Consider the following 23,323-nt stretch of genomic DNA (forward strand, 5'->3'; position numbering starts at 1 on the left):
ATACTTCTATATGTAAAAGAAATATGACATCTAATTGCAAAATACTATTATATATTAATTTGCAAGGATAATTACATGTCATTTTTGTATTAGGGGTCTTAGACTTCTAAAATAGTTATTACTATTGCAACAGAAAGGCAATTTTATTTCTTTCAAGGTCAAATGGCCCAAAGCTGTTGTGGCCAAAAGGATTTTGACTTTTATTAAATCTATACCTCACAGGAAGCTTTCTTAAGTCTGTAAAACATTTTACCACAATATATTCACAATATTTCTCTTATCAACATAATTATAAACCATGAACACATTAGAATCTAAATAACATTTTATGATATTGCCTGAATTCATGTATAGAAAATTCAGTTTAATGTAGAAATTAAAGATAAAAACATGCAAACATTATGCCCTCAAAATCTGGCAAAATAAACAATATTCAAAAATGACTAGCTTCTGACTATAGTTCAAAAACTAAAATATACAACTGATATTTCAAAACGAACCTTGTCCCAAATGAGCTCAGCTCCATCCCCCTTTTCTGCTAAATGAACTCTCAAAGTCTCAATGCTCTTTGAAAAAAGACGTGCATAGCTCTTTACATCTAGAACTTGTTGGTCTTTTAGACCTAACTGGGGTTCATTTTGTTGATCTGCTGCATTGATTTCTTCTCCTAAGGGAAAAAAATATTAGAAATTTCACTATTAGATATCATTCTTCTACTGTTTAACAATTCAATGCCTGACCAATAAGAAAGTAAGTAATATGAAACAAATTCTACTGAAGTAATTATCACTATGATACAAATATGTATACAAGAAAATAGCTAATATTGAGATGGGAAAGGTGCAAGACTGTTTCAGAACCTCAAAGGGTTACTAGGGAATTCAAGGACATAATAAAGATGATGAGCATTATGCCCAGCACATAGTAAGCACTCAATAAGTGCAAACTATTAAAGCCATAATCCATCACTATAGAAAACTGTTTCAAACTGACATCCCTAATCTCCTGGGACAGTTTAAGATCCAATGTGCTGACCACTGCTGTGCTTACATCAATTGCAATACAATTCAGATAAAGCAGAGAGACAGTGTGTTGAAGGGAAGTTGTCATTACTGCAATAGTTTTACTTACATTTAGAATTATAAATGTTTCTGTTAAATCTTAAAGAAATAATCACACAAAGGTACAAAGATGTATGTACATATATACTCATCACCACATGGTGTTTCAGGGAAAATGAAACAACTCAATGTTAACTGATAAAGGACTTGTTAAGTATTATTTACTAAAAAGAATAAGTCAGAGCATATGAATTTATATGCTTCTATTATGTAAAGTGCACACAGAATGGCTTGTGCCTATATGCATAGATCTGATTCCCAGACATTCCTTAAAACATAGTGACTATTTCTCTAGGTGATAAGATTTTCACTTCTTCAAACTTTTCTCAATTGTTTGAACTTCTTACCATGAACATATACCACTGTCAAGAAACAACAGGGCTAAAGACTGAGGTTCCAATTTAGGTATTCCAAAGACTAAAATGTATCCTTTACCTTGACTCTGTACTTCAGCCCAGTCCAATGGAACCGGAGGTTTCCTTTTCCGCCATAGTTTGTCCATTGTCAACAGATACCTGATATCATCTTTAAAAAGCTTTAAAACAAACAAACAAAAACTCCATGAACCCTACAGTCCCTTTGCTGATAAGTCAGCAAAACTTCATTGGTGTTTTATTATCAATATTACACTATAATATCTTCTGATTTAAAGACATGCTGTATACCAGTAGAATAGCAATGTTTTTTAAATTTTTATTTATTGACCTGAGAAAGAGAAACATAGATTTGTTGTTCCCTTCTTCATGCATTTACTGGTTGATTCTTATATATGCCCTGACCGGGGATCGAACTCACAACACTGTGGCATATAGGGACGACACTCTAATCAACTAAGCGACCTGGCCAGGGCCTAGGCTAACAATTTTTAGAAGAAAAGAAGCTCAAGTCTTTCGTAAAAGGAAATATGACACAGAGCCCTACATCTGAGACAGTTAAAAGCAGAGGTGCTCTGCCCAGCCAGTGTGGCTCAGTTGGTTGGGCGTCATCACATGCACCAGAAGGTCACCAGCTAATTCCTGGTGAGGGCACATGCCTGGGTTTCGGGCTCAATCCCCAGGGTGGAGTGTGCAGCAGGACGCCAATCAATGACTTTCTCTCATCAATGTTTCTCTCTCTCTCTCTCCCCCTCCCTCATTCTAGAAAAACTTATTTATTTATTCATTCATTCATTCATTCATTCATTCATTTATTTGAAAAAAGAAGCAGAAGTGCTCTGAGGAAAGCAGAGTAAGAGAACTCTGAGTTACGAAGACTGACCCTGCCCTACCAATCACCTCCCTAAAAGCTCCCCTAAGGCTTCAAAGATCGTCCAAAGCACAATAATACCAATCAAGGGATTAAATAAACATACACCAACTCCATAAGAATTGAACACAATCATTGAGCCTAGAGATACCAGGTAGCAGTATCTCCAAATCTGTGGGTACATACCAATAAAGCATACATATTCTGAAGTTACTCAGAACAGAATTTCTTAGTCATCTGTAACATCTCTGAAATATGCCCCCCCAAATAAACAAAAATTACTATTTCAAAAACATAAACATTACTACATGTAGACTGAGACTATCACATAAATCACACTATCCTATATGGTAGCATTTCAAATGATTTTATCTTATCCTTAGCTGCATTTTCTATTCATAATTGATTATTGAACGTATTTATTATATTTATCTCTATTTAGACTCGGCTTAATAAAAAAGTTAGAACCACCCTAACTGTTTGGCTCAGTGGATAGAGCGTCGGCCTGCGGACTCAGGGGTCCCAGGTTCAATTCTGGTGAAGGGCATGTACCTTGGTTGCAGGCACATCCCCAGTAGGGGGCGTGCAGGAGGCAGCTGATGGATGTTTCTCTCTCATCGATGTTTCTAACTCTCTCTCCCTTTCCCTTCCTCTCTGTAAAAAATCAATAAAATATATTTTTAAAAAAAGTTAGAACTATACTATATTCTATCAAATCTACTCAATTCAATCAGTATTTATTAAGCATCTTTAATCTTTGGGAAACCAGCCACATATACATATAATTAGAATATAGTGTGAAAATCAAATAGCTTGGAGTATTATCAGGAATTCTGTTGTATCAATCTGAGAAATGAGGCAAGAATTCAAGGAGAAGGTAACATCTGAAGTGGGGACACAGGAAAGGAATGTGAAGTCGATAGGATATGGGTCGCAAATGTGGCTGGAGACATTGTGTAGAGGACCTTCAGCACTTGGCTGAAAAGTCTTCCAGGCAATGGGAAATTAGCATTGTTTTCCAAGCACAAGCTCCATGTCCTTTTTTATCCAATTATTAAATGCGGAGAGTCCCTGTACAGAGTATCTTCATACTCTTCTTTTTCTATAAACCTATGACTCCCTAATACATGTCTAGTCCAAACCTCTCTAATCACCTACAAAATCTCATCATTTCTCCAATATTTCATAGATTCCTATCTTGTTCTCTATGCTCCAACCCCTACACATCTGCTTCCTACCACACCTACCTCAGAGAATGGTACCTCTGTTCATCCTGCTGCCCAGCAGGAAACCAGATATTGATTCTTCACCTCATATATCCTAAGTACTCCTGGTCTATTTTTCCTCCCCTCTCCACTGGGAATACAGAGGGTACAGGAGGTTGCCCTTCAGACTACTCTGGTGCTGCACAATTCCAGAAGGTACTGTCCCATATTGCTCACAAGAGGAACATCAGGTGCTAGAGTGGCGCACTGCATACCCTATATATCCTTATAGTGACACTATAGACTATCTTCTAATGGATTCCCATTGTCTCCATATAACCTAGAAAGCCCTGCCTGACCCAGCCTCAGCTTACCTTTCCAATTCTCTTTCCACTCTCCCCTTTAATGGGAATGATTTCAGTACTGTAACCTGAGACTTTCTTTGTATGTGTCGCACTCCACCCTTATTCTTTAAAATCTTAGTTCACCCTAAGAAATGTCATTTCCTCTGGAAAGCTTCTTTTGAACCCTTAGACTAGGTCTAATAATAATGTCTAATAATAAGGTTAAATCTACTAATTATTAAAGGATTCCAATGCAAATGAACTTAATGTCTTGACATTGAACTGAAATTTCTTGTTCAATGTTTGTCTTCCCCTCTAGACTTTGAGTTTCCTATAAAGAGCAGAGACCCTATTTTCTGTCTTGTTCCACACTAAATCTCCTGTACTTTTATAGTGGTGTCTGACACACAGCAGATGCTTAAAGTTATCTGTTGATTAAAAGAATGGAAATGTACATCACATTGGAATGGAAATAGGTATATAGACACCAGTTTGGAAAATATTGTCGCTATCCATATCACAGTAAGTGCATTTTAATTATAATCAAAATAAAAACCTCCCCCCCCCCCGCCCCCCAAGGAAAAGGCAAAAGTGAGGAAGTAAATGCAATAGGTTTAAGGAAGTCAACCTGTGACATCTGTGGACAGTGAGCAAAGAGATGAAATGCAAGCTGGATGAAGCAGTAGGCCATTTGCTTTTACGACAGTGAGACCTGTGCAAGTTAGAAAGCAGACAGCAGGAGCCAGGAGAGATTTAATATGCAGGGCAGAGAGAAAATACTGTTTGAAAAACAAGGTACAAGGGGAAGGGAAAATAGGAGGTAGAAGAGTTAGCCTTAACTCAGAGAATTTTCTCAAAGAGAAAAAGAAAGAGTTTGCAATGAAGTGGGATATTCTCTTAACAAGTAAATTATGGGCAATGGCTTCAAACATGTTAACATATCTTTAAAGTCATCTGCTTAGTGAGAGTCAGAAGAATATATTAGGCAGTTTAAGAAGAGCTGAGAGAGTTTCCAGTATCTGTTAGATAAACTAAATAGTACTAAGGAGCAAAGTAGAAGAAATAAAAAGACTTTAAAACACAGATTTGAGGGCCTACACTACAATTAAGTAGATCCAATTAAACAAACCTGAGTATTCTTCTAGAAATATTCAGCAGACAAATAATAAATACTAATGAAAAAAGATTCAGCTAAAAATAAGAGGCTTTGGGATTCAAAAACAATTCAGAACATGTCAAACTGCCAATAGAAAATTTAAGCAGGAAAGATGTATACGACGAGAAACAGCAGGAACCAAAGGTGTTATAAGGAAAAAAAACTTTCACTGAAAGTGAGAGAAGGGAAGACAACCAAGAGTGTAGAAGCCTCAGTATTTTACCTACTATACAGATGCTACACTAATTTAATAGATGCCAAAATTTCATAACCTCTTATCTTGACATCGGCACAAAAAGCTTAATTCAGCCCTAACCAGTTTGGTTCAGTGGATAGAGCACCGGCCTTTGGACTGAAAGGTCCCAGGTATGATTCCGGTCAAGGGGGCATGTACCTTGGTTGTGGGCACATCCCCAGTAGGAGGCATGCAGGAGGCAGCTGATCGATGTTTCTCTCTCATAGATGTTTCTAACTCTCTCCCTCTCCCTTCCTCTCTGTAAAAAATTAATAAAATATTTTTTTAAAAAAAGCTTAATTCAATTCCACATACTATTTTTCAAACAAACCGAATCCATAATAATAAAGTAAACCTAACCTTGGTAAAAAGTTTAACTGGATCATATCCAGTTGATTTAGCCCATTCCTTTGTGGAAATACGCTTAATGTCACCATCTTCATTTGATGCTCTGACCCTGGCTTCAGCTTCCATTGGTTCCCCTACAAAAGAAACACCACTTTTATTTTCAACTGTAATAAATATAGAAGTAAGCTCTCATCTACTTTTGGGGGGAAAAGGTCACTTTTGGACATCACCTGCACACGAAACATTTTTAGTTCAAGGAGAAAGAAGAATAACATGTGCATTGGCATTTTTATTGCACCTGAGATTCTGAAGGCCACAAGTAGAGCAGTTCAAAGTATAACCTATAATTAGATCTGGTAACAACTCCCAGCTCTTTCACTATGTTAGCAAAATTTTTCTGCACCCTGTTCTCACCAGTAAAAGGAAACTACCCATTTTGAAAACAGTGTTTTAAATATAATACATCTTAAATATATATTATCTAGCACATAACTGCATTCTCCCTCCTAAAGCTATCAATATTAAATTAGCAAAATTAAGGTGCTCACTAATAAGATATCACAAACAGTTTACTCACAGGAAGCTTCAGGGTCAGCTCTGTCAGGAGATACTTCTTGATCAGCATCTTCTTCCCCAAACAACTGGCTATAATTTGAAAGTAGTAAATATTTATGTCCAACAAAATAGTCTGAACAAATGTTTACTTTTCCAATTTTCTTCACAAACAATAATTTATTTTTCCCCCTCTAAAATATATTTTTATTGATTTCAGAGAGGGAGAGGGAGAGGGAGAGACAGAAACATCAGTGATAAGAAAGAATCATCAATTGACTGCCTCCTGCACGCCCCACACTGGATACCGAACCCACAACCCAGCCATGTGCACTGACTGGGAATCAAACTGTGACCTCCAGGTTCATAGGTCACCATTCAATCACTGAGCCATGCCAGCCAGGCCGCAAACAGCTAATTTATTTAAAAAAAAAATTTTTTTTTAATTGATTTCAGAGGGGAAGGGAAAGGGAGAGAGAGAGAAACATCAATGATGAGAGAGACTCGACTGGCTGCCTCCTGCACGCCCCCTACTGGGGATCAAGCCCACAACCCGGGCATGTGCACTTGATTGGAATCAAACCTGGACCCTTCAGTCCACAGGCCAACACTCTATCCACTGAACCAAACCAGCCAGGGCACAAACAGCTAATTTAGAATAACCCAAATCTTTAGTAAGGATGAAGAACAAATAATTGATAAATAATACTATGTAAAGTTAAAATATTAAAGTAATCTATTGACAGCTTGGATACTAATTTCAACTGAAACACAAGCAAAGCCAAATTTTAATAGACCTATATTCATTCCTAGGCTCTGTAAATTCTTTTTTTTTTTTTTAAATATATTTTATTGATTTTTCACAGAGAGAAAGGGAGAGGGATAGAGAGCTAGAAATATCGATGAGAGAGATACATCGACCAGCTGCCTCCTGCACACTCCCCACCGGAGATGTGCCCGCAACCAATGTACATGCCCCTGTCTGGAATCGAACCTGGGACCTTTCAGTCCGCAGACCGACGCTCTATCCACTGAGCCAAACCGGTTTCGGCTGTAAATTCTTGTTAAAAATCTTTTGTCAGGTCCTGGCCAGGCAACTCAGTTGGTTCGAGTGTCATCCAGATATGCCAAGGTTGTAGCTTCGATCTCCAGTCAGGGTACATGCAAGAGTCAACCAATGAATGCATAAATAAGTGGAACAACAAATAGATATCTCTCTCTAAAAAACTTCGATGAAAAGACAGGTAAGAAACTTTTACATTCCAAGTTGGCCACAATAATGTTTGTGAAGTATAAACATCATACACCTGCTATGTGCCACATGCTGCTCTAGGTGCAGGAAATGCAGCAGTGAATAAAACATTTTCTAAATGGTAGTATGCATCATTACTACTGCTTAAGAAACTATATAAAAACTAGAGGCCTGGTGCATGAAGTTTGTGCACAGGGTGGGTGTCCCTTAGCCTGGGCTGCACCCTCTCCAATCTGGGACCCCATAGGGATTGGGCCTAAACAGGCAGTCGGACATCCCTCTCACAATCTGGGACAGCTGGCTCCTGACTGCTTGCCTACCTGCCTGATTGCCCCTAACTGATTCTGCCTGCCAGCCTGATCACCCTCCTAACTGCTCCCTTGCAGGCCTGATCGCCCCCAACTGCCCACAACGGCCATCTTGTGGCAGCCATCTTGTGACGACACTGCGCGAGGCCGTGATGCCACCTAGGCTTTTATTATATAGGAGAGTAAGCTGCAATTCTCTTTTGTTAATTATAATCAAAATAAAAACCTGTTTCATTTATAACACTTATAGGAATATAGTTCCCCAACCTTTCCTCAAGCACATGACCTATGAGAAAGTTATCTTAAAGGAATCTTTGTGGTTTAAAACAAAAACAAAAACAAGTCCAGCCAGTGTGGGCCAAGTGGTTGAGCGTCCATCAGGAGGTCATGGTTTGATTCTTGGTCAGGGCACATGCCTGGGTTGTGGGCTCCGTGAGGATCTGCAGGAGGCAGTCAATTGAAGATTTTCTCTCACCACTGATGTTTCTCTCTCTCTCCCCCTCTACCTTCCTCTCTGAAATCAATAAAAAAAAAACAACATAAAAAAAACCAAAAAAGCTATTATCTCAAAGCTCCTAATACACTTCACAATACCCATTTGTTTACCAAACCTATTGTACCAATTTGCACCTCCACAATGGCATGTAAGATTTCTAATTGATTCACTTACTCTCCAGACTTCATATTTGCCAAACAAACAGTGTAAAACAGTATCTTATTGTGATTTTATTCTTAATTTGGCAAGTTAGTCATCAAGTTCAACAGATCATGTTTATTGCCTATTTGGGTTTCCTTTGAAGTGAAAAAAAAAATGCCTGTTCATATTACTTTGTTAGGTTGTCTTTTTCTTTGTTTTTAGGTTGTCTTTTTATTGATTACAGGAATATATTCTAGATCAATTTTTAATTGCTTATATGTTACAAATATTTTCTCACATTTAATGGCTTATCATCTGTGTATAATTTAATGTCTTTTGATAAGATATTTGGATAAAGAAATATATTTTTAAAAAATAGAAATAAAATGCATTTTTTTGTTCGGTCAGCTAAGAGGGCCTAAACAAATCAACACTCCAGTAGCATACCTAAGCACTCAGATCTTGGTTTCTTTTTAAAAAATATATATATTTCTTTATTGATTTCAGAGAGGAAGGGAGAAGGAGAGAGAGATAGAAACATCAATGATGAGAGAGAATCATTGATCGGTTGCCTCCTGCACACCCCCTACTGGGGATCAAGCCCGCAACCCAGGCAAGTGCCCTTGGCCGGAATCGAACCTGGGACCCTTCAGTCCATAGGCTGACGCTCTATCCACTGAACCATGCCAGCTAGGGCCAGATCTTGGTTTCTAATACTAGTCTTCAATAAAAGGAACCAGGGCTCCTTGGAAAAGGAGTAATTCTGGAACTGAGGCTGGAAATATATACAAGATGATCCTGGAGAACACAGAGCCAACTGAAAGAGCTCCTAATGGAGAAAGCTGGAACAACTTGAGCAAGCAATTAAGGAATATTGTATTATAACCCAAAATATAAAATATATTCAATATCAATAAGTCTGTATTGATATAAATTAATAAACGGTGAGAAAGTCCTGGCCGGTTAGCTCAGTTGGTTAGTGTGTTGTTCTGATACAGGTTATAGGTTCAATCCCTAGTCAAGGAACATACCAGAAACAACCAATGAATGTATAAATTAAGTGGAACAACAAATCAATGTTTCTCTCTCTCTCCTCTCTCCCTCTAAAATCAACTTATTAATCGTTTTTTTTTTTTAATTTAAAGATGAGTTTCAGGCAGAACTCCAAATAACTTATGTAGATACTCTGCCCTTTCTGAGGAGGTGGAACATTAACTCCCCACTCCTTAGCTTTGAGCTACACATAAGGACTTCCTAAGTGTGCAGTACAGTATAATAAGTGAGTGAAATAAGAGTAACTTTATATTGGAGAAACCAAACAACCTAAGTGATCAAGACCAACATTAAACGGTAATAAATTATGTCAAGATTATGTACCCTATATATGTGATTAAAATGGCAATCTACCTCTGTGGTCTTCCTCTCAATAACTCATTACCGCAGTATTATTATTATGAGTAGGCACCCTAACAAAGTATCTGACAAATACTCCTTAAAACCATCAAGGCCCTGTGTCTAGTGTGGCTCAGTTGGTTGAGCATCATCCTGTACACTGAAAGGTCACCGGTTCAATTCCCAGGCAGGGCACATGCCCAGGTTGTGGTCTGGGTACATGCAGGAAGTGGCTGATTGATATTTCTCCCTCCTACCCTCAACTCTTGCTCTAAAATCAATGAAAATTTTTAATTAATTAATTTTTAAAAATATATTTTTTATTTCAGAAAGGAAGAAAGTGGGAGAAACATCAATGATGAGAATCACTGATCAGCTGCCTCCTGCATGTCCCCTACTGGGGATCGAACCCACTACCTGGGCATGTACTCTTGACCAGAATCAAACCCGGGATCCTTCAGTTTATCTCCAATATCATATGAAGTTCACTGCATACAACAGACATGCAATAAATGTTGGCTGAATTTAATCCAAGAACTATCACAAGGAAGCTATTAAAGTGTCCCTTCTCCATATTTAAAATAACATTCAGGACTAGCTGGGTTTGCTCAGTGGATAGAGCATAAGCCCGCAGACGGAAGGGTTCGATTCCAGCCAACAGCATGTACCTCAGTTGCAGGCCCTAGTCAGGGCACGTGCAGGAGGCAAACAATGGATGTGTTTCTCTCACATCACTGTTTCTCTCTCTGTGTCTCTCCCCCTCCCTTCCACTCTCTATAAAAAATCAATGGAAAAATATCCTCAGGTGAGGATTAACTCCCCTCCCCGCTCTTCCCACCACAAAAAAACTTTCACTATGAGTACACTCTCTCCAAGACTTTAAATAAAAAATGACCCCATTTTCTATCATCAGTACTAAAAATATGCCCAGAAATATACATATATTCTTACTTGAACAAATACTTTGCCCAAACAATGCAATGAATAGGTTCTGAAGGTGTGTTACGAATTGTACAGCCAGGAAAAGTTCTCTGAGTTGGTTTGGGATGACATTCATAACATTCAGTCACACCCTGCAAAGTCAGAATGTGAGAAAAACAGTTATCCCACGAGGGTGGTTTCTCAATAAGATAATATTATCATAACCATTTCATTCATTCATCTCCATTTCAACTGAATTGTATACTGTCAAGGAAATTTTAAAATATTAGTGACTACAAAACCCTTATACTTTACAGAGAAGCAATTATAATATAAAAGCTAACTGAATCAACCGTAGTCACAGCTAAAACTAAGCCATCTCCAATATCACTGGGCTCCTCTGACTCCTGGACCAGTGACCACTTACAACAGCAAAATAAAAATTACCAAACCTAAGTATCAAATATGGGAATTTTATATCGATTACACCAAAGAGAAAGAAAGATTACTACTAGAAAGACAGCTTTCCAACAACTTCTCTCTCAAAGTTGTGAAACTCAATTATTTAAATACTAGAGGCCCGATGTATAAAGATTCATGCAAGAATGGGCCTTCCTTCCACTGGCTGCCAGCACTGAGAGCAGCTGGGGCGGTGCAGAATGCCTGGGTCATTGCCATGGCACTCAGCGCCTGCGTATGCAAATTAACCCATCTTTGTTGGGTTAATTTGCATATCCACTCCGGGTTGGCTTGTGGGTGTCACGAAGGTACGGTCAATTTGCATCTTACTCTTTTATTAGTGTAGATTATTCATAGCCTTACCTTAAAAACTAAATGAACTAAAAGTAATTATGTATTTCAAGACCTATCCTATCCAGATACATGGAAAAATACTAGGTATTATCAAACGAAATACAAATATTCTTCATTTTGCTGACAGGGTTACCTTTTAAGTTACACTGTAAGAAATCCCTAGAAGTCTACAGTACCTGAGATAATTTTTCAAAACCACCAAGTGAATATTTTTCCTCTCAGCCATTCTCAACCTCAGTTTTAACCCTTTGCACTCGCTTGCTTTTTTCTCCATTCCTTTATTCTACTCGGGATTTAATTTTTTAAATACCCCAGATTTTACAAAGTGCGGCAGTAGAATAAAAAACTGAAGTTTCTTTGCATACAAACTTATTTATTTGGATTTTTTTATATTTCAAATTATTGATACATTTAATACAATTCGACATACGAGCTGCTACCGATGCTAACCGTGTCGAGTCACACTCGACATCTGAGTGCAAAAGGTTAATACATACTAGTATCTCAGAATCATGGTAATGAGAAGTACCTTTCAAATAATGGTTAAAGAACCAAAACCTGCAAATAGTGTTTTAATATTAACTATAGCAGATAGAGGGTTTCCCCCATAATATCATTTCTGGGGCCTTCAAATACGCTTTATTGGAGGCAGTCATTTGGAGGCAGTTATCTCCCATTTCACTGCTGAGGAAAAAAACAACTGCATTGACTTATCCACAGATCTGAAGGCCTCCACTGATTTCATTAAATCTAATACTTTGATATTACAAGTCTGCAGAAAGATCTTCTATAATAATAAAAGCGTAATATGCTAAGAAGCCGGAGCTATGAGGGAAGACCGGGTCCCAGGTGCCTGCCAGTGGCCAGAAGGAAGCCCAGGGCCCGGGTCCCAGGTGCCAGAAGGAAGCCAGTGCTGGCAGCCGGGGGAAGGAAGGTCTACTCTTGCACGAATTTTGTGCATTGGGCCTCTAGTACTAAATAGGAGTAATTGTGACAATTAAAACAAAGTAGAACCAGACTTTTTAAGATAAGTAAACTGCCAAATAATGTATAAAAACAGCAAATTTCTAGTAGAGTGTAATTTCTTTTAGTTTCAAAATCTGGAAAATCATTCTTCGAATGTATTTATGTTTAGATTCTTGAAAGAATTAAAAGAAAAAAGCCCTAACTGGTTTGGCTCAGTGGACAGAGCATCAGCCTGCGGACTGAAAGGTCCCAGGTTCGGTTCCGGTCAAGGGCATGTACCTTGGTTGCAGGCACTTCCCCAGTAGGAGGTGTACAAGAGGCATTGATTGATGTTTCTCTCCCATCAATGTTTCTAACTCTCTATCCCTCTCCCTTCATCTCTGTAAAAAAATCAATAAAATGTATTTTTTTTAAAAAAAGAAAAAAGATGTGAACAGGAAATGAATCACAATGCTGAGATTTTATAAAATTGGATTATGAGTACACTGATATTTGCTGTTATTCTCTAGTTTTATCTAAACATTTGAAACATTTCAAATACACCAAAAATATTTTTCAGCATACTCTTCAGATCTATATACGCAGACTTTTTTATACAAAGTCACTTTTTAGAAGCCTGGTTTACCATGTATCAACTATAACATGATATGCCTCAGGTCTACAAGGAATTTTAAAAGTCAAGTTCATTATGCTTACCAGTCTACAGATTTTAATATACAAGTTATATGACCCAAAGTAACAAAGATAAAAAGATCTACCCTCTTTTGGGGTACCCTTTATGGTATCCTAAATTTTGTAGGGGCATAAAATTCCTTATGTCCTGGATCCTGACCAGCCCATCTACACTAATAAAAGAGAAAGATGCAAACTGATGGTACCTCCGTGATGCCCACCAGTCAATCAAGAGTATGCAAATTAACCCAACAAAGATGGCAAGTTAATTTGCATATGCAGGCGTGGAGCAAAGACTGAAATCTCTGGCCCAAGTGAAGACTGAAGACTGAGGCTAGGTTTCTCCATTCCAGCCACAGCAATGCTTGGCTCCTCTGCTGTGGCCAGAGTGAAGACCTGGGTCCTGGGTGCCGGAGGAAAACCGGTGCCAGCAGCCAGGGGAAGGAAGGCCTATTGCACGAATCTTTGTGCAACAAACCTCTAGTATCATATAAATCCAAAGTCTACATCTTAGACGTCCCAAATAAGGATCTGGAAAGTATATTAAAAAAAGTTCTTTACCTTTTTGATAGTAGTTACTTGCCCAAGATAACCAGCAGTTCCACTCTCGATAAGAGGGACGTCAGCTGCCAGACACATCCTATTAACATGGTTTCGGGCAGCTGGAAGAAAAATACTAGTTAGCAGGACTTTATGGGGGAAAGGAAATTAATTAACCTTTAACTAGGTTGACATTTACTCAAACAATTTCTTATTGCTTTTATTTTACATGCAATTTCTTTCCCTTTTTTTAAAAGTATTTATTGATTTTAGAGAGGAAGGGAGAGGGAGAAAGTTAGAAACATCAATGATGAGAGAGAATCGTTGATCAGCTGCCTCCTGCATGACCCGCACTTGGGCTCAAGCCCACAACCTGGGAATGTGCCCTGACCAGGAATTGAACTGTGAACTCCTGGTTCATAGGTGAACACTCAACCACTGAGCCACACCACGAAGGCATGGCCTTTTTTTTTTTTTAATATGTGTTTTTATTGATTTCAGAGAGGAAGAAAGAGACAGAAATATCAATGATGAGCCCTGGTTGGTTTTCTCAGCGGTTAGAGTGTCGGCCCTCAGATGGTTCAATTCCTGGTCTACGGCATGTACCTCGGTTGCAGGTTCCCCAGCCCCAATAGGAGCATGTGCAGGAGGCAACCAATCAATGTGTCTCTCTCATGTCCATGTTTTTCTCTCTCTCCCCTTCTTCCCACTCCTTCCACTCTCTCTAGGAATCAAAGGAAAAAAAATATCCTTGAGTGAGGAATTAAAAAAAAAAAGCAAAAAGAAACATCAATGATAGGAATCATTGATCAGCTGCCTCGTGCACTCCCCTTACTGTGGATCGAGCCCACAACCATGTTAATAGGATGTGCCCTGACCAGGAATCAATCCAAGACCTCCTGGTTCATAGGTTGATGCTCAACTACTGAGGCACACCGGCCGGATTATGTTCAATTTTCTTACAGCTATGACCAGAATAATACAACTGTTACAGACATTTAAGAAACATTCACTAGCAAAATTTCAAACATAAGGAATTTATATCATAAATTCACTCCAGGAAAAGTACTCCTATATTTATTTTTTAAATTCCAAAGTGCCATCTTCTACTTCTATTGCTGTGCCTACTCTTTTAACCTTGGCTAAAACATTGTTTTAATGTGTTCCTATTCCTTAACTTGCTATTATTCTAATACAATTATCAGGTAATACATATAAGTTTAGAACATGGGACATCAAGTTGGAACTATTAAGGCAGTATAAAGCTAGGTGAAAGATGAGTTCAGTTAAAAGAGTCATTCTGACTCTTCCTCATGCTACTTTGTATGGTTTTTCTTTTGGTATTTCTGGCCCAAATTGTTACAAACTCACTTGACAGATGTACTTTTACATGTGGAAGTAATTACAGGCAAGGGATATTAAGTATTTTCATCCCACATTACAGACACACAGATTTGCTAACTATGACTAGCTATACAATACTAGATTATACAAGACATCACCGCATATTGTGAAAAGTTTAATTGGGATATAATGTGTACATCTAATAGAATCTAATATATCTTACGGCACCAGATATACTTAAAATAATTCAAGAGCCATAGCTTCTGTATTAACTTTGGGATCCTGTTGCCTCATTCTCAAAACAGTGGTTTTCAGTCCTAACTACACTTTAGAATCATCCAGGGAACTCAAGAAATATGGCCCCTTAAATCTGACTGAAGTGGTCTTGGGTGAGATCTGGTAAGACATTGGTAATTCTTAGATTTCCACATAGATGAGGCGTGTGACACTGTTTAAGTGCTGGGATAATCTGAATCAAACACCCATGCATGCACCCTATGTAGTTACCCTTTTTAGTATTTTAAGTTCCTTTATATTCATTCACACCTTTTGGTAGAACAGCAGAATATATGACAGTTAAATTCCTGTCTGGAACCAGTTTTAATTAAAATTACAATCATTTGGCAAGACTTAAGCCTGATGACACACTTCCCCTTTAAGTTCTAACTCATAAGAAAATATTTTGATTAATTCTAAATGTGTAAACAGCCTTGTTATGGGGGAAGAAAAATACTTAGAAATTAAAAGTATTAAAATAATCTCACCTCTGTTATCTAAAGCATTCATAACCAATATAAATTGTCGAAAAAATTCCACATTATAGTCGGGGCTACAAAGCAAAACAAAAAAAAGTCAACAAAACAACTGGCCTTACATATAGAATCTTCACAGAATATAATACAAGGTCCTAAAAAGCACTATTACTATATTAAATAGTGCAAAAATAACTGATATAATTAGGGCTCTCTACCATTTACATAGGTTTGACTTTTTCTAAACACTGTAAGTGGATTTTAAAGAAATCACTCCCCGCTAATCCCTATGACTCCTCATCCTTTTTGGCCAGCTACCTAGGGCACAAGAGCAGGATCTCCAACTAACAGAAAGATGGCATGACCTCACTAGTCCCACCAGGCCTTCTCTGGGCAGTAAGTGCCTGGGAACATACAAAGAATACATTCCCAGGATCTGCCTGGCCTCTGGCTTCACCTCACATGGTTAGGATCAGGCAGGGTTCAGGCCCCTAGAGTCCCTGCTTTTAGCAGCACTGGGAAAATAACACAGGGTAAGGGGGTTACAGGGCTATAGGCAGGCTTGTAGAGCAAACATCCCGAGAATAAAAAGCTAGAGATACAAATTCCCTGAGAAAGTATAAAACTTCCTCTAATTCCAGACCTTATGCAAGAACTCATTTTTAATACTGTTTACTTTTGAGTTACATAACTATAGGTAAAGAACTGAGGCCCTATGACCCGACACGTCCAAAATGTTATATTTACTCTATTTTACTAAGATCAGAGCATATTTATATACTGTTAAAACTACTGTTCCATCACAATTCCTAGGGTTATGTTACAGAAATCACAGTCCTAAAAAATGAATTATCCTGGGAAGGAACCTTTTAAACTCAAAAAGACCACAACTGAAATCAATCAAAATGAGAGCAATATATTTAGAAAAATTTGAATCATCACATAAAAGGATTTTTCATAGTTTAGAATATATTTTTATTTAAAACAAGACTATAAGATCCTTATATTCAGATTCCAAGTAAATTATTTATTGAAAGTATTAAAATATATTACCTCTTATCTAAATCATTCAAATCATATATATGATTTGAATATCAAATCATATATATATATATGATTTGATCATTCACACACACTTATTACAAGAATGCCAGTCAACTTATGTGCCACAAACTATCACATTCTAATTATTCTAGTAAAATCATTTTTTAAAAAAGCAGATTGACTTCAAGCTCACATATTTGGCTAATAAAAATAACTTATACTTTAATAAAACTTTAAAAGTTCACAACAAACAATTCTGCAACATAATAATTAAGAGCATACTTCATGATGCTGTCATGGTAGGCTATGATATTAGCTTTCGGGTAAAACTGGAGTACACTTTCTTTGGCAACCTGGAAAAACAAGCAACACTAAATTACTAATTTACTAAATTAATACAACATTTTTATCTGTATTTGAAACATTTTTATGGCAGACAATACTGTTATTTCACCTACTTACATAATGTTATTCATATTAAAAACTAAAGAAATATTAAAATATTACAAAATTTCATTAAAATTAAGCTATATACACATATTCTTAAACAGGAGGACTGCCCCATTCCTATATGTAATTCTACAAGAATGACAAGCTTAAGAAAAAATATAAAATACAGTAAAGAAGTCATTCATTCTTTCAACAAATATTTACTGAGCATCTTCTATGTACCAGGATCGGTACAAGGCACTGGTGAACAAAAATGACATTAATCAAATAACCACCTAGATGAATATAACTACAAAGTATGATAAATGATACTCAGAAAAAGTAGAGGTTATTATGAAGAACTGGTCTGGTCCAAGAGGTTTAGGCGAGTACCCCTAGAGAAGAAAGCCAAATAGAGAAAAGCGTGGGAGTCTGCCAAAAGGGCTGGGAAAGGATGTTTTACGACTCTGAATCAAAATGGAACACTCAAGGAACTAAAGGTCAGGGTGGCTAGAACCTCAGGGGAGGCCGTCTCCTATAAAAAGAGACAATAGCATAAGCCAATATAGGAGCAGCCAACCTCTAGGGAAGGTTGGAACAGGAGGTTTATCCTAAGCAAACAATCAGAAATTTAAGTAAGAACGGGACACCAGTTACAGGAATTGGCAGAGCACTTCCATTTCCTCGGTAGACACCCCCACTCCCTCCAAAGGGGGCATATTTAGTTCTTTACTCCCCCCCCATATATTTTTATTCTTAACAACCTCTAAGCTACGAAGAGATATGGCTTCCCCATATTCTCCTTAGTACAAATTAATCTGATATCATAAATAGAAAATCCATTAAAGGGTAGGACATATAAATGGATAAATAGAAATGATATGAAAAATTACCTGGGCCTTTGATCTTCCAACATGTTTCTTTTGAAACAAAAACTGCCTGTTGAGGTTGCTGACATCAATAGTATCCAGATCAATCTACAAATGCATAAAACCCAGATAAATCACAAATTTTCTGGTACGTTTGAGCAATATCACTATTCTCAGCATCCATTAACTCAGAACTTTTGATATTTGCTACATTTGGTGGAGAAAATGCTTTTTTACCAATACCAAAATTCTTAAAACCGATAATTTAATGCATAACTTAAGAGAGAACTTTCTAAAAAAATTTTTTAGAAAGGATGCTTTTTTTCTCTTTTGTTGAATCATCCTAGCAAATGTTAGTAGCTCAGATGGTTAGCGCATCCTGCCAGCACGCCAAGGTTTCAGATTCCATCCCAGGTCTGGGCACATACAAGAATCAACCAGTGAGCCCTGCCTGGCCAACGTTATCCAGTGGTTAGAGTGCTCAAGCACCCAAGAGTTTCAGATTCGATTACCGGTCAAGGGCACGTACCTGGTTTGCAGGTTCGCTCCCTGATTCCTGGCAACCAGGGCTATGTGCAGGAGGCAACCAATCTATGTGTCTCTCTCACACTGACATTTCTGTTTCTTTCTTTCTCCCCTTCCATTCTCTCTTAAAAAAAAAAAAAAAAAAAAATCAATGGAAAAGATATCCTCTGGTGAGAATTAACAACAAAAAAGAATCAACAGCGAATGCATAAGTAAGTAAAACCAATGGATGTTTTTGTCCATCTCCGTCTCCCTTCCTCTATCTCTCTAAAAATCCTATCTAATAATAGATAAATATGCAAATTGACCACACCTCCAACACACCCACAAGCCACGCCCATCATCCAATCAGAGTGAGTATGCAAATTAACCCAAACCAAGATGGCTACAGCCACAGAGAGCAAGGTTTCCTAGGTAACAGAGGAAGCCAAGCTTTCCGGCTGCAGAATGGAGCTTGAGAGAGCAGGCCAGGGTTGCCACCGGCAACAGGGGAAGCAAAGCTTTCCGAACACTCTGGCCTGGCCCACCCGCTTAAGGCAACAAAGTTTCAATTATAACCCCAACACAAATGGCTGCCGGCCTCGGAGGGAGCCCCAGGCTTGGCTCCGCTCCAGGCTACAAAGTTTCAATTGTGGAAGGAAAATAAATTCTAGATACCAGGGCCTCCACTTGGGTTGCCAGGGGGCGTGGCCCGCCTGCAAACCACCACAGGCCCCTCGCTCAGGCTGCCCCACACCCCAAGGGAACCCCCACCTGATCCGGGACGCCCTTCAGGGCAAACCAGCTGGCCCCCACCCCTGTACCAGGCCTCTATCCTATCTAATAAAAGAGTAATATGCAGATTGACCAACACTGCAACATACAATATAGCTGCCCCCATGTGGTCAAAGATCCTGCCCCCATGTGGACACAAGATGGCCAGCAGGATAGGGCAGTTGGGAGGCACCCGGCCTGCAAGGGAGGGCAGTTGAGAGGTACCAAGCCTGCAAGGGAGGGCAGTTGGAGGTGATCAACCCTGCAGGAGAGGGCAGTTAGGGGTGACCAGGCCGGCAGAGGAGGGAAGTTGGGGGCAAACAGGCTGGCAGCGGAGTGGTTAGGGGGTGATCAGGCTGGCAGGCAGAAGACATTAGGGGCAATCAGGAAGGCAGGTAGGCAAGCAGTTGGGAGCCAGCAGTCCTGGATTGTGAGAGGGATGTCCGATTATGAGAGGGCAGTCGGACATCCCTCAAGGGGTCCCATATTGGAGAGGGTACAGGCTGGGCTGAGGGACAACCCCCCTCCATACACGAATTTCGTGCACCGGGCCTCTAGTTAATAATTTTTTTTAAAAAAAGTTCCATATTGAAAATACATTATTGTCCTGACCAGTGTTGCTCAGAGTGTTATTGGTCTCTGTACAAGGGATCTCAGGTTCAATTCCCTGTCAAGGGAAACATCACATGGATGTTGTTCTCTCTCCTCTCCCTCCCTTCCACGTTTTCTAAAAATCAATTGGAAAAAAAAAAATCCTCTTGTGATTAACCAAAATAAAAAAAACAATATATAATTAATCTCTATCAATCTAATTAGTCTTTCAAATCCACATAGTGGATTTTTTTTTTAAAGAGAACTCGCTGGGCCCAGGCGGTTTCTGCTCAGGGCGTGTTTTCTTTTTTAAAAAAATATATTTTATTGATTTTTTACAGAGAGGAAGGGAAAGGGATAGAGAGCTAGAAACATCTATGAGAGAGAAACATCAATCAGCTGCCTCCTGCATGCCCCCTAATGGGGATGTGCCCACAACCAATGTACATGCCCTTAACCGGAATCGAACCTGGGACCTTCCAGTCCGCAGACCAACGCTCTATCCACTGAGCCAAACCGGTTTCGGCCACATAGTGGATTTAACTGTGCCTTTTTCTTAAGTGATACTTGACAAATTTATTGCTAATTTATTTAATTCAAAAGTCTTCACACATACAAATATCATTTAAAAAATATATTTTTATTGATTTCAGAGAGGGAGAAGGACAGAGAGATAAGAAATATCAATGATGAGAATCATTGGTGGGATGGGGCCCACAACCCCTGCATGTGCCCTGACAGGAATCGAACCGTGACCTCCTGGTTCATAGGTCAATGCACAACCACTGAGCAACCTCAGCCAGCCCCCACAATATCATTTATAATTATTTCCTGAGGGCTGTAAAGAAAAATTTCTACACAAGATTTTTTTAAATTATATTTTTATTAATTTTACAGAGGAAGGGAGAGGGAGATTTAGAAACATCAATGATGAGCGAGAATCATTGATCAGCTGCCTCCAGCACACCCCCCACTGGGGATCAAGCCCGGAAACCCGGGCATGTGCCCTTGGCTGGAATCAAATCCAGGACCCTTCAGTCCACAGGCAGATGCTCTATCCACTGAGCCAAACCGGCTGGGGCTCTACACAAGATTTTAAATGTGTTGTTTTAAGCCTTATCTAACTGCTGCTCAAAAGTAAATATTAAGGATGAAAATAATGACTAAAAGCCATTTTCATTCCATTTCAATAAGTTTATATAAAGAGTAATCAAATGTTCTAATTGTGAAACATCTTAACGGATTTGGTTAATTTGTGAAAATCATCAAAACATATAAACAACCTAAACAACAATTTTTTTATTTGTATGTTCAAAAATTGACTACAAAACCTTGAATAAAAAATGTTCCCACAAGCCGAAACCGGTTTGGCTCAGTGGATAGAGCGTCGGCCTGCGGACTGAAGGGTCCCGGGTTCGATTCCGGTCAAGGGCACGTACCTTGGTTTCGGGCACATCCCCAGTGGGGAGTGTGCAGGAGGCAGCTGATTGATGTTTCTCTCTCATCGATGTTTCTAACTCTCTATCCCTCTCCCTCCCTCTCTGTAAAAAATCAATAAAAATATATTTTTTAAAAAAATTTCCCCACAAAAACTGGCTGGCAGTTGAAACCCAGGCTACCAAGGATCAGCATGTATTTTTCAGGTGTCTATTACAAAACGGTTCTTTTAAATATGTGTCACTGTTTATCAGGTAAGGCACAACCATTCTGGATTTGTGGTACAGAAGTGAATGGGAAGAAAAGCCCTATTAAAAAAACAAAGGAAAAATGTTTGAATTGTTTCCCCCAATCACTCATTATTAGCTCTCAGGCAGCCACCTCTACTTTTTTTTTTTTTTTCATTCCAAGTTTCCATGACATCTTAAGACACCTTTAAACGCACATCCAATTCCAAAAAAAAACAGCTCTAATCTCTAAAAAGTTCACCTTAATAGAAATAAGTAGATTTAAAATTAGTCTTTGCAAACCAGTGCAAAAGTTAAGATCCTAACCACCATCTGAGGAAACGAGCAGGTAAGTGTATTGTCACGCAGACTGACCCAGAGCAGAAAAGCATGAGTCCCAAAGAGTCGGGCCACTCGCTTCGGGTCCCAAGGTACTAAACAGCTAAACATCACTGCATCTCCCTTTTCTTCCCTGGAATCCGTGAACGGCCACAGGCGATGAAAACCGCGTTTGCAGCCTCCCGGGGGTCTGAAGATGAACCGCGTGCACGCGGGTAAACGCCTCGGGGTCTCCGCAGGCTGGGGACAAGTGCTCGGTTGGATGCTATCATCGCCACCCTCGTCTCTGGACCATTATTTCTCAGTTAAGGGGGACCTCCGATTTCAACCGTCACAGCGTGCACTGGAAATGCAATCACCGCCCGCCTCCCATTCAAGCTAGGAACTGCTCTAAAGCCGCCAGACCAGAGGCCGCTTCTCCGCCCCAGAAACGCCACACATCGGCGCGGCCCGGGAAGCGGAGGCCGGCCCGGCGGGATGCCCGGAAGATGGGGCCCGCGGCCTCCTCAGCGTCCCGAGCAGGCCAGCCCGCGGCCAGGCCCCGCTCCGCCCCGCGCCGATAAGCTCCCTCTCTCCAGCCGGGACCCCCGGAGCCTCTTGGCCTGCCGGGGCACTCCCACTCCGGTCCCGACCCCCCGGACCTCGGCCCCACGACCCCCCGATCAGCCCGCGCGCACGCCGGGCCCTCACCAGGTCGATGTGGGAGAACCCGGTGAGCACGAGGTTCTTGAGGAGCTCGCAGCCGATGCCGCCCGCGCCCACCACCAGCACCCGGCCCCTGGTCACGGCCTCGGCCAGCTCTCGGGGGAGCCCCCGCGACAGAGCCATGGCGGGACGACCACGAGCCGCGACGGAGGCGGAGGCGGGAGAACGGAGCCGAGGCCGGAAGCGGGTGGGGGAAGGGCGGCCCGGCTTCCGTTCCTGCGCACTGCGTTCTGCCCTCCGCCGGGCGGGCTGTGCGCGGAGAAGGCTTCTCCCACCCGGGGCCGTGCTCCTGCCGGGTTGTGTTCCGCACAGATGTCCTCAGTCCCGCTCTCCGGTTTAAGAAGAGTAAAGGGTCACTTTGTACCCTGCGGTTTGAACTGCCAGCCAAGGTTTTCTTACAGGTTACAAACAGGTGCCCCTATATGCAAAGAGCTCTTACAAATTAAGAAGAAAACAAATGTCACCCATCAAAAAAAATATAGGCAACTGATAGGAACAGGCACTCATAAAGAAAATGAATAATACGATCAATAATCATATTGAAATGTAACCAAAGAAATGCAAAACTGTATTTAAATTATTTTCACCCATTGGCCTGGCG

General features: G+C 39.8%; 1 protein-coding gene across 2 annotated transcripts in view; it reads right to left on the minus strand.

Moving 5' to 3' along the window:
• Nucleotides 1-22,915, minus strand: part of UBA2 (ubiquitin like modifier activating enzyme 2) — a 53,804-nt gene extending 30,889 nt beyond the window's left edge. The window contains exons 1-10 of one of the 2 annotated variants that reach the window (XM_054710518.1): nucleotides 22,708-22,915; nucleotides 18,170-18,253; nucleotides 17,130-17,200; nucleotides 15,816-15,880; nucleotides 13,729-13,829; nucleotides 10,747-10,868; nucleotides 6,232-6,299; nucleotides 5,667-5,788; nucleotides 1,557-1,656; nucleotides 501-667 (exon numbers count right to left, since the gene is read on the minus strand). In XM_054710518.1, the coding sequence (XP_054566493.1) occupies nucleotides 501-667; nucleotides 1,557-1,656; nucleotides 5,667-5,788; nucleotides 6,232-6,299; nucleotides 10,747-10,868; nucleotides 13,729-13,829; nucleotides 15,816-15,880; nucleotides 17,130-17,200; nucleotides 18,170-18,253; nucleotides 22,708-22,845 (1,038 nt within the window). In that variant the 5' untranslated portion in view covers nucleotides 22,846-22,915. Of the gene's footprint in view, nucleotides 1-500; nucleotides 668-1,556; nucleotides 1,657-5,666; nucleotides 5,789-6,231; nucleotides 6,300-10,746; nucleotides 10,869-13,728; nucleotides 13,830-15,815; nucleotides 15,881-17,129; nucleotides 17,201-17,609; nucleotides 17,656-18,169; nucleotides 18,254-22,707 lie in introns of those variants that run through there. The other variant, XM_054710519.1, reaches the window with a different exon arrangement.
• Nucleotides 22,916-23,323: the final 408 nt, after the last annotated feature.

The sequence above is a fragment of the Eptesicus fuscus genome, chromosome 21, assembly GCF_027574615.1.
Source record: "Eptesicus fuscus isolate TK198812 chromosome 21, DD_ASM_mEF_20220401, whole genome shotgun sequence".
Taxonomy (NCBI): Eukaryota; Metazoa; Chordata; class Mammalia; order Chiroptera; family Vespertilionidae; genus Eptesicus; species Eptesicus fuscus.